This window comes from Typopeltis vanoorti, chromosome 7 (genome assembly GCF_054136105.1).
Source record: "Typopeltis vanoorti isolate ZY-2024b chromosome 7, IOZ_Tvanoo_1.0, whole genome shotgun sequence".
Lineage (NCBI taxonomy): Eukaryota > Metazoa > Arthropoda > Arachnida > Uropygi > Thelyphonidae > Typopeltis > Typopeltis vanoorti.
Genome location: NC_143555.1, coordinates 131856411 through 131869221, shown reverse-complemented (window position 1 = coordinate 131869221; position 12811 = coordinate 131856411). Strand labels below are relative to the sequence as shown.

Below are 12811 nucleotides of genomic sequence, written 5' to 3'. Positions count from 1 at the left end.
TGCTGTTCTTTAATATTTATTTTTCACTAGATTACTAGATTACAGAATGTTTTCTTTGCACTCTGATTTTCTGGAAGGGACCATACTTTCAGGAAGGGAACATACAGGTGCTTTGCTTGATTTGAGTGAAGTTTTCTTCAAGAATAATCAGTATATTCACACATGTTTTTTATGCATTTATTTCTGATAGCTGTGCATATTCTTTTGCCTGCTTCTTCAGGATTAAATTAACAAAAATAGATTAAAAAATTGTGGAATACAAAGAGCAGTTTCTAAATCATCTGTGTAAAGCATCTTATTTTAGATGAGATGCTTTACATCCATATAACACATTAGAAGTTCAGTAAAGCATCCAAAATGATTTGTACATCAATGTGATGCAATAAGAATTTGTAATTACATGGAAATTGCACTTATAAGAGATAGCATATGAAAACAGTGTCAGCTATTAACAAATGAATCTTTGACATCATCAGTATGAAGACTAATCAGTGCTGTTGTACCAGAATGTATTTGAATAATATAGAAATCATTCTTTATATTTAATTTTAAGTTGTTCTTTTTATTAAATTATTCTGAAGGGGCAAATATTGATTACCTTAATTTTGAATGACAGTAATCTAAATTAAAGTAACCTTTGGATGGTGGATAGTAAAGTAAAATATATATTGATATTTAAAACAAAATGCTTAACTTAATCTGATTTTCTCTTATTTTGTAGCCAAAGAATGATCCAGGTAATCAGGTATTAATGGCTGGAATTCCTTTAGCTGTAATGGACACTGCTATTTGTTGGTGGATATCCTTTTTATTTAAGAAGCAGCTCAAATAGGAATTGCAAATATTAAAATTAATTATTATAATTACCGCTATTATAGCCTGTTAGGAATGTCCATATAACACTCTACATCCAATTCTAATGTGTTATAATGGATGTAACATGGGATTTTTCCCAGAGACTATACTTACTTAAAATTGAGATTTGTTTTATTTATATGTAATGTATGCTATGTTTATCAATGTAATAAGATAAACTCATTTCCCATTGTTTTACTGGATCCTGTTGAGTTGCACAAATATCTCTGCACAGTTTTGTATGAATTGGTATCAATTTCTCTCATGGAGTTTTCCTCCTATGACCATTCTCAGCCTGATGTCAAAGTTAGTATAAATTTTATATTTACTTTTTTAATCACATTCAGCAAGTATGAATTTAAAAAATTTTGAAAATTTGCCTATTTAACAAAAAAAAAAAAAAAAGAAAGGAAATAAACTCCAATTGAGAAATGAAGAAGTAAAACACGCACACATATAGGCAGGAGATAAATTTCCATCGCCCACTATGAAATCACTTCCCTGCTTATTGGAAGCCTGAAGTGGCATGAAAAAGTTCCATGTTTGTTCCAGACCGTGTAAAATATGAATTAAAAATACAAAAAATATATATATAAAATTGATAAAATTAGAAAAAAAAAATCCTTAGCCCACCCACTGTACAAAATGTACTATACGTTTGCAAATAACCTTTTGTGGGTATGAGCAGCATAATACAGTCACACACACAATGTTGCCAAAAGTGTCTGGACAGCAACTGTTTGTATTTCCTATCAGTACAGGGTTGGGCCTCATTTTGCTGATATTATATTACCCTCAGAGTAAGCTCTCCACCAAGTTCTGGTAAACTGCTGCTGGAATTCGTTGCCATTCCTTTTGTAGTATGGCAGACAACTAATGAGTGTTATTTGGTCGAGTAGGTCTGGTGCACACAACCTTTGCTCTAGCTCATCCCAAAGATCTTCAGTAGGATTGCGGTCATAGCTTTGTGCTGGCCAGTTTAGTTCTTTGATCTCCATGTCTTCAAACCACAAAATTAGGGCCCTTGCTTTATGAGCAGGTACATAATCATGCTGACAGGAAAGGGCCTATTCCAAACTGTTGCCACAGTGTGGTAAGAACTGAATTCCCCAGAATGTCATGGGTAGGCATCACTGTTTAAAGATCTGGACACTGAAACCAATTGATCCACTCCAAACCAGGAAAAACAGTCCCAGATCATTATGATACCACCTCCAATTTTCACAGTCAGAAATGAGCGCAATCCTACTGAAGATCTTTGGGATGAGCTAGAGCAAAGGTTGTGTGCACCAGACCTACTCGACCAAATAACACTCATTAGTTGTCTGCCATACTACAAAAGGAATGGCAACGAATTCCAGCAGCAGTTTACCAGAACTTGGTGGAGAGCTTACTCTGAGGGTAATATAATATCAGCAAAATGAGGCCCAACCCTGTACTGATAGGAAATACAAACAGTTGCTGTCCAGACACTTTTGGCAACATTGTGTGTGTGTGACTGTATTATGCTGCAAGTATCATTCACCATGTCAGACACGTCTGTTGGATTGCCAGATCATACTGCGATTCATTGTTCCACAGGACTCCCTTCCATTGATCGACAACACAATGATGGTGTTGTTCACACCATTCCAGACATTGGCAGGTGTAATCAAGGGCTTGTGAGCCACACCATCACCATGAATCCCAAGGACAAACATCTCCTGGTGAATAGTTCTATCATTGGCATTTGTTCAAGAGCTCATGAGGAAGTCATTTACAATGGTTACCAAGGCTGACTGACGATTTACTGTGATAACATGCTTGACATTTTGCCAATCCTGATTTGTCAGTTTCTTGGGTGTACTAGTTTGGGGGGGGGGGGGGGGTCCCATCGTTTCCACTTCATGATAACCTTGCTGACAGTAGACCAGGGAATGTGCAGTGATTTTTGAATGGCAAAACTCTCTTGAACCAAATGACCAAACTTGTGGTCTTCTACGATCATACCATGTTTGAACAGACTCTTTTTGTCCATTCATCTTGACAGCAAAAAATGTCTACATTTCTAATGCCCACATGTCTTTGTTTATATAGCAATGCATTATATAACTCTGGAAGTATCCAGACACTTTTGGCAACATGGTGTGTATAAAGTAAAGAAATAAACTCCAAAAATAAAGTCTATTCTTTCTTGTGGTTCAAGAATAGGATTAGATGTAAGATCACTGAAAATTCTTGGAAAAATTTCCATTACCTATTGTTTTGAAATAGTTTTTAGGGTATTTTACCGTTTTCCAGCTAAATAATGTTTAGTTTGTTTGTGCCTGTGGAGTACAGCAGTGGATATGTATATGTGTGTGGTGGTGGGGGTATTCACTATATACAGTGTCATTGTATCATGAATAAACAAGTAATTGCAAGTGCCAACAAAATCTTACACATATTGATTTACTTGCTAAAGAGCTCATTCATTATATGTATAACTCATCCATGCTGTGTCCTAACAAATCAAACAAAACAAAACTTCATCAAATTCTGATCATAGTTCAGAATTTGATGAAGATGCTTTCCATTAGTCATTAATAAGCTAATGATGTATACAGAAATTTTATTATTAGTTATTTTTGATCAGTTGCTTTATTTTTAACCTAGCTGTCAGATCCATAAGTTAAAAATGAATCTCACAGAAGGGTTAGATATATTGTCTCATGATAAACGTTGAGCGGTGTGAAACAGCACTAAGAAATTATTAAAAATAGTATTTAATGGTTCCAATATTTCATGTCAGTTGCAGAGACATTGTCAGAGAGTACAAAATGAGACTTGCAACACACACACATAAACACAGCACAAAACTAACTGAAACATGTGGATGAAAGTCTAGAGTCCTAATTAGGTGGGGGCACCCTCAATGAACACCAGTCAGCAGCTTAGGGGTGTAAACTGGGATCATGAAATATTAGTGTTTTCCATATTTTGGGTTTTATGTAACCGTATTTATTCAAACCAGACTGATTTTTAAGAGCTGCAGCAGATTCTAAAAACAGTCTTTCTCTTCTAAATTTACAGCGATGGAGTATGATGGCTTTTTTCCAACTGATTTTGAGTTGTATCCAAGCATAGTTTGAAAGACTAGAATGATCCCTAGCTATGACTGCAGATGTATGTTTTATGTTCTTCCATTTGGATGGTAGCTGATCTTTCTGTCTGTCCATAGTAGGCCAACTTGCAGGAACAAGGAACTCTATGTACACCTGGAACTGAGAGGGGAGGGAGTTTGTCGCTAGTGGAGCAGATAAGGATAGCTAGTTTTAATTAGGGCTTGAAAGCAGTGCAAAGATTGTATTTCTCTAAGATTCTGGATATTTTTTGATGATGTGCCTCAGACATAGGGGATGGTGATAGCATTATTAAAATCTTTCTGAAGAGAAGGTTGTGGATTGAGGGAAGGATTGATTATTTTTTTTGATATTATGGGAACTGTTGCCATTAAATAGAAAAGTTTAGTATATATGATTGAGTTCTGTTGCAAGAGAGGTCTCATTGGAACACAGGTTATAAGCTCTATGAGTTATTGTTTTTATGTTGAGAAGGGGGTAATGGGAAAGTTTGTGAATATATGTGTCGGTGGGTTTCCTATATTTGTTGAAAGTTTGTTCACTTGGTTATGCTATAAATTAAAGATGCCAAGAAATTATATTCTTGGAACCAAGTGAAAAAAACTTTCAACAGCTATCTCTAATCCGGTGTATTTTAATAATAAGGTGTGACACCTTTTGACTAATTGTTTATGGAACAACCTTGTATCACTTCTGGCTCTGGCTCCCACTGATGAGACCTCAATAAACATTAAAACTGGTCTGGGTAGTGGCTCTTCCCATAAAGCATAGCATTATACTTGTCCATAAGGATATGTGCTTTGCATTATGGGATACCAAGGCAATCAATGTGAAATCATTAGCCTCTATATGCAAGTAGCCCAGTCTTGAAGTTACTTTATGTGCAAACTTTGTTGCTTACACTTAGATAAAGGATTGAGCCAAGAATATAATTTGTTGCCATCTTTAATTTATAGTATAACCAAGTGAAAAAAACTTACATCTGTCTCTAATCCAGAGTATTTTAGTAATAAGGTGTGACATCTTTTGACTACTAGTATATGGAAATTTTAAGAGTACATTAGCAAAGAATAAAGAAAACAAACTTTCATAGGAAACCATAAACATGATGAAAAAGAAAAGTGATATGAAACAAGATAAAAGCTGTACTTCAAAAATAGAATATTCAGAATTATGCAAAACTATGAGGAAAAAAGTAAGATATGAAATCAGAGCTTATAACACTAGAAAATTCAAACAGGTAATAGAAAATAACAAAAATATGAAAATTCTAAGAAGCAGCCTGATTGGAAACAAACACTTAGTAGCAATAAAAGAAAAGAAAGATACAGTAACAAGAAATCCAAAAAGAATTATCAAAAGACTGGAAGAATTTTGCAAAGAGCTTTATAAAGATGAATCAAATAAAATCATACAGAATATTAGAAGTAATTCCAATACGGAAGATAATTTTGACTACCAATAACTTAGCTCCAGGAGAAGATGAAATCCAAACTGAGTTAATAAAGATTTCTGGTGAAGGATTAATAAAACATCTAACAAACCTTATCAACTTATGTATTGATAAAGGGAAAATACCTACAATCTGGAATAATGCAATATTAACATTAATTTATAAAAAAAAATAAAAAAAAAGGAGATAAAGAAGAAGCCAAAAATTACAGACCAATTAGCTTATTATCAGTTATTTATAAAATACTTACAAAAACAATAGCTAACAGAATAACACCTGTTCTGGATTTAAAACAACCCGTAGACCAGAACTGGATTCCAAAAAGGATATAGTATAATTGACCATATACATGCACTTAGGCAAATCATGGAAAAAAACAGAAGAATGTCAAAACCCTCTCTGTTTAGCATTTATAGACTGTGAAAAAGCCTTTGATAGCATCAAAACTATGCTATAATAGAAACTCTAGAAAATCAGTCCATACCAAGTGAATATGTAGAACAGTTAAAAGAAATATATCTTTTATTTATCTTATATGTGGAAGTTAAAAGAAGTATAAAAAATGGAATAGCAACTATAAGATAACAAATAGAAAGCAACAATATTCCTGTATGGGAGATCCTTTATCCTCAAAAATTTTTCCAGCAGCACTTCAGGATATGATTCAAAAAATTAACTGCAGTTCCAAAGGCATGACAATAAAAAGTGAAAAAAAATAACCAATTCAAGATACACATGATATTGTATTAATTTTAGAATCAGCACAAAACATACAGGAAATAATAAATATACTAAACATAGAAAGCAAGAAGATAGGTCTTAAAATAAATAGAGAAAAAACAAGTTATGTTCAATAAGTACTTAAGAACAAAAACAATAAAGCTTGATGATGAGCCAATAGAAATAGTTTCCTCTTATATGTACTTGGGGCATCTTTTTGACATTGAAAATTGATTACAGAGTGAAATTAAAAAAGAATACGGTTACCCTGGTATTCAATTGAGAATTTGAACTACATCTTCAAAAATAACTTACCCACCTGCCTTAAAAGTAAAGTATTCAACCAATGCATATTACCAGTGTTAAAGATACCAAGCTATTTTAAACCTGGTTTTACTCCATTTCCCAAGTAAGCAGACAAACAAGTCAAGTTTGCGCCTGCAAGTGTTGCAAGTCTAGCTGATCCTGCACGTAGTGCAAGACCAAGGCAACTCATGGTAAAAATAGAATAAGCTCTGATCACTAATCTTAATATTTACCCTTAATGCAAAGCACATTGCCTGGAGGAGATGTATGATGCTTTGCATTAAAGGCAAGGGGTCACTACCCAGACCGGTTTCGATCTTTATTTAGGTGTATTTAAGTAAAGACCTCTCTAAAAATTAGGACGATCCCTAGACCACTCCATAGTGGCAAAAAGACCGTCCAACTCAGTGTTATTCCACTCAGTGACAGACTCACTCTGTCACTGAGAAGAACTTCTCAGCGTGGGCTCTACCCAGTGGCAGGCTCACCCCACCACCAGCCAGAGCCATAATCTCAGTGGTGGCCCTACTCAGAGACAGGCAAAAACCTATCCCCAAGCAGAACCTCTCAAAGCCAGCCCCCCTCCCCCACCAGTTCTGACCCCTATCGAGGTCTCATCAGTGGGAGCCAGGCTAGAAATACCAAGATTTTAGTAATACAGAGCTTATAAATATTTTACCAGAACAAGTTACCATAAGGTGTTTTAACCTTATTAAATAAAAATCTCAGGAGGAGATATAAATGTAGAAAGTATTTTACCTTGGGTATAATAAATGTTAAAGATACCAAGCTATTTTAAAACTGGTTTTACTCAATTTCCCAAGTAAGCAAACAGACAAACAAGTCAAGTTTGCACACTGCAAGTGTTGCAAGTCTAGCTGATCCTGCACATAGTGCAAGACCAAGGCAACTCATGGTAAAAATAGAATAAGCTCTGATCACTAATTGTAATATTTACCCTTAATGCAAAGCACATCGCCTGGCAGAGATGTATGATGCTTTGCATTAAAGGCAAGGGGCCACTACCCAGATCGGTTTCGACCTTTATTGAGATCTCATTAGTGGGTGCCAGGCTAGAAATACCAAGATTTTAGTAATAGTCTGTTTGCTTACTTGGGAAATGGAGTAAAACCAGGTTTAAAATAGCTTGGTATCTTTAACATTTATTATACCCAAGGTAAAATACTTTCTACATTTATATCTCCTCCTGAGATTTTTATTTAATAAGGTTAAAACACCTTATGGTAACTTGTTCTGGTAAAATACTTATAAGCTCTGTATTACTAAAATCTCGGTATTTCTAGCCTGGCTTCCACTGATGAGACCTCAATAAAGGTCGAAACTGGTCTGGGTAGTGGCCCCTTGCCCCTTTAATGCAAAGCATCATACATCTCCTCCAGGCGATGTGCTTTGCATTAAGGGTAAATATTAAGATTAGTGATCAGAGCTTATTCTATTTTTACCGTGAGTTGCCTTGGTCTTGCACTACGTGCAGGATCAGCTAGACTTGCAACACTTGCAGGTGCAAACTTGACTTGTTTGTCTGTTTGCTTACTTGGGAAATGGAGTAAAACCAGGTTTAAAATAGCTTGGTATCTTTAACATTTATTATACCCAAGGTAAAATACTTTCTACGTATTACCAGTGTTCACCTATGGTTCAGAAACTTGGGCACTAACTTGGACAAATGGAGAAACAAATATTGGTGATGGAAAGAAAAATGGAGAGAAACATCCTAGGAATAACACTAATGGATAAAAAGCGAAAGGAATGGATCAGATCAAAAGTCTTGGCTGCAATAGAAATTGTAAAAACACCCAAATGGAGATTGGCAGGACATCCACCTAGAGGAATAGACAATAGATGGACCAGAAAAAAAGTAACAGATGGATACCAACCGGAAAGAGAAAACAAGGACACCCAAAAACAAGATGGGCAGATGAAATAGAAAAATTGGCTGGAAAGAGATGGTGGAAGCAGAAGACTGTTAAAATTGGAAGATCATGGGGGGGGCCTTCATTCAGCAGTGAATTGAAAGTTGCTGAGAAAAAAGAAGATATGGAAATATGACTTCTGCATTACCCCAACCTTGGTATCACTTCTGGGTCTGGCTCCCACAGATGAAACCTCAATAAAGGTCGAAACTAGTCAGGGTAGTGTCCCTTTCCATAATGCATAACATTATACTTGTCCATAAGGATAAGTGCTTTGCATTATTGGATACCAAGGCAATCGATGTGAAGTCCTTAGCCTCTATATACACGTAGCCCAGTTGTGAAGTTATTTCACTTGCAAATTTTGTTTGCTTACACCTGAATAAAGGATGAAACCAAGAATATGGTTTCCTATATACCGGGGGTAGCCAACTATGCGTCCTTTTGGAGCCAAAATAATTCCGGTAAGACTTTGAAGAGCCGCAACCTTTGACCGATGGGATGGTACGGGAGGGAGGGAGTGTGCACATGGCAAGGTTGTAACGAGCTTATAAGAACTGTTTTGACTAATTACACACCTAATTTTAAGGAGCCTACTAAGAAAATGGATACAAGGAAGGCCTCTACTAGTAAATAAGTAACTAAAATTATGTTGAATTTTTTCTTGACAATTATTCATAAGACTATTACACTTTTTTTATATAATCTTTGTCAAGTAGCTTTATTTTATCCTCCTACATGTTTCGCCAATTTTTCTATTGGCATCCTCAGGGAATACAAACTAGTAAGCTAAAATGAAGGTTACAGACTAGGTTATAACTGATTATAGATGACATCTCATACGAAAGAAGAACTAATGAATTACCTCAACCAAATCAATAGTTTCCACAATACCATCAATTTTTAATTATTATCTTTAAATTTTCAATAATTATCTTTAAATGGTTACCCAAAAAGACTCTATAACAAGATTCTCTTTACTGATATACCACATCGACAACGTGATGACGTCCAATACATCAGTACAATTACGATTCCTTTTGTCAGCAACATTTCCAAAAAATTAGCTAACCTTTTAAAACCACATAAGATCAGAGTGGCATTCAAACCAATCAACACTATTCGGAAATTTTTAAGATCACCGAAAGATCCTCACCCATTCTACAAGTACTCTGGAGTATATAATATACCTTGCTCATGTGGTATTAGTTACGTAGGTCAGACCTCTAGAAGCTTTGAAACGAGAAAGAAAGAACACATAGGATATGTCAGAAATAACAGACAAGACATTTCATGCCACTTTGCCTCTACTAACCATCACATTGAGTGGGATAAGAGCCTTATGCCATACATAGAAGATAACTACCATTCAAGAAACTTTAAAGAAGCAGCTATAGTTGCCCGTAAAACTGAAAACCTAAACAAGAATCAAGGTCTAATTTTACCAGAAATTTGGAAAACTTTTATCAGATCATTAAACATCAAAGAAATGAACTTTCATAACAATTACGTCATGAGCCATAACGTTTGCTTTTCCGATGGTTCTATGAATTAGAACCATCAGTTATAACCTAGTTATAACTGATGGTTCATAACCTTCATTTTAGCTTACTAGTTTGTATTCCCTGAGGATGCCAATAGAAAAATTGGCGAAACATGTAGGAGGATAAAATAAAGCTACTTGACAAAGATTATATAAAAAAAAGTGTAATAGTCTTAACTAAAATTATGTTTATTGTGTTTTGACTTTAAAATTATTTTCTAATTGTTCAAAGTAAACATCATTTAATGTGTTTCAAATTAAACTTTTTTTTTATTGCAGTAATTTCTATTAATCTTGTTTTTCTCTCTCTTCTCTCTTGTTTTTTTTTATTTTGTTCCTCTTTTTTGTTGTCTCCTCTTCTCTTTTTGTTTATTTTTTCCTGGTAGATTGTGAAGAGCCGCTTGACACATGGCTCGCGAGCCACGTTTTAGCCACCCCTGCTATATACTAAAAAGGACAGGTTACCATTAGGTAGGTGTGTGATGAAGGTGTCTGGAAAGGCCAGACTATTATTAGTTTCCTTTTCCATTTAAATTATATTATAAAGTAAAGACTATTGATGTGACAGAGAAAAGTGTCTAATGTGTCTGGGCCATGAGACCAAATGGAAAAAAACATCATCTACCTATCTTAACCAGATAGGTGTGAGAGGGGGGGGGGGTTAGTCAAGAATTTGTTTTTCAAAATCTTCCATAAAAAAAAAAAAAAAAAATTGGCAAGGGGAGGTGAGAGGGGAGACCCATAGAGGTACCCTCTATCTGTTTATAAAATTTTCTTCCAAGAGAAATAATTGAAATGGATCGCAGAGGAAAAGAGGTCAGTGATATCAAAAGGAAAAACTTTCCAAAAGCAATAAGGTGTCATTTAACAGAATGGTACTGAATAATGAGACAATGTCAGAACTCACTAGGATATCAGTATTATTAACAATTATATTTTCAATGGGACTTTTAAAATAGGAAGATTTTTTTTTATGTATGATGTGGTATTGACCAGTAAGAGGAACAATTTGGGTAATTTTTTGCAAGGAGAATCAGTGGTATCTACTATGGGTCTTAGGGGAAGGGGAATTGGGTTTATGAATGGCAAGCCATGTATGAGGGGGGGAGCAAAGGATTTGAATTTTTTTATGATTTCAGGAGGCCAGGAATCAACTTTTTTGAGTAGTCTTTTTAATTTCTTGATTTGCAGGTTTAGTGGGACCATAATCTTATAGGTCTGTATTTGGAGTGGTCTCCTAGAATAAAATCCATTTTCTTATTGTATTCATTGCCATTGAGGATAATGGTATTACTTCCCTTGTCAGACCTAGCGATGACTTTGCTGTTATCTTTATGTTATTGAGTTGTTGAACTGGCACAGAGATAGATTTCTTTTGGGAAGCAAAGATCTAGAAAGTGAACCACTGATCAAGCTTAATGTTATTAGCTATCTCTGGAGCTGAGTTACAGCTACCTCATTCGATGTTGAACATTAGGCTACTCCCAGCACTTGTCAAGATGCAATGCCAAAATAGTGGCCGAGACTTAGGACACTAACTGCAGCTTCGTTAAGCCTTTTTGATGACAACTACAGTATGAAAAGGGTGCTCTTGAGGAATGGGTTTAGAATCCAAAAGTTTTATTTTAAGGAATTCTTTTTTGAGCTGAAGCTTCTGAAATATTCCAGAGAAAAGTATAGAGTTCTGTGTTGAGAATCATTGAGAGCTCAGATTGTAATGAGCTGATAGCAGTGAGAATGGTGTGTGTAGCTGTCATCTGTTCACATAAGAGAGTAAAACTAGCATGCTTGTAGATACGTAGGCCTTTTTTGGATTTGAACTTGATTTTTAATTTAATGCAAGTAGATGAAATTCCAGTATCCCAACATCTTTGAAGAAATTCATTTTGGTGAACGGACAGAGTACAACCAAGTTAGGAATAATTACCGTATTTGCCGGCATATAAGATGCACATTTTTTCTTTGAAAATAGGTCTGAAAAACAGGGTGCGTCTTATACGCCGATACTCAGTATTTTATTACTTTCATTTCTGGAAATTTTCTCTGTTCCGAGTTATGCGATTTCTTTCTTGCTTCCTTGCAGTGTGTGAGAGCATTCCAGTTACGTAGGTTAGGAATAATTACCGTATTTGCCGGCATATAAGATGTACATTTTTTCTTTGAAAATAGGTTTGAAAAACGGTGCATCTTATACACCAATACTCAGTATTTTATTACTTTCATTTCTGGAAATTTTCTCTGTTCTGAGTTATGCGATTTCTTTCTTGCTTCCTTGCAATGTGTGTGAGAGCATTCTAGTTACGTAGAGTTCAGTGGATGCACATGCACTGTCATCGGTGATCACAGCTGTGTTCCTGTTCGTTTAAGCTCTCCAATTGTTGTCGCAGTTGTTGTGAACGGCAATAAATTTCTGCCGTTAAATTTTCTCTAAATTTCTTGGCAAATTTTTTGACATTGCTACAGTATTGCTTACAAGCTACGTGTGATTGCGTATGCTAAAGATCATGGAAACAGGGCTGCAGAGAGGCATTTCGGGCCACCCCCAACTGAGAAAATGATAAGAACTTGGCAGAATCAGGATGAGGATCTAAAAAAAAAAAAAAGCAACTCACAGTAAACATAACCTATGATAAATTTCTGGGTTTTGATGAAGAAGATTAAAAGGTGGGTACTCTTTCCTTGTTAGATTAGGTATTTGTTGAAAGTAGACCTACTTATTACTTTATATTTGAAATACTGTAAATTCATTATAATATTCAGTGATAAAGTTTTTTCCTAAAAAAAATGTGCACAAAAATGGGGGGTTCATCTTATATGCCGGCAAATATGGTACTTTGATTTCCTGACGTTTTGACCTTTGTATTAAGGTCATTGTGAGTATACACACACACAAAGACAA

General features: G+C 35.2%; 1 protein-coding gene across 2 annotated transcripts in view; it reads left to right on the top strand.

Annotated features, from left to right (window-relative positions):
• The window catches only part of LOC150105074 (Golgi-pH regulating cation channel), a 450265-nt gene that overhangs the window by 295514 nt on the left and 141940 nt on the right, over positions 1–12811 (top strand). For both annotated transcript variants that reach the window (XM_090395474.1, XM_090395473.1), the window contains exon 15: positions 722–801. In XM_090395474.1, the coding sequence (XP_090251600.1) occupies positions 722–801 (80 nt within the window). The remainder of the gene's footprint in view (positions 1–721; positions 802–12811) is intronic.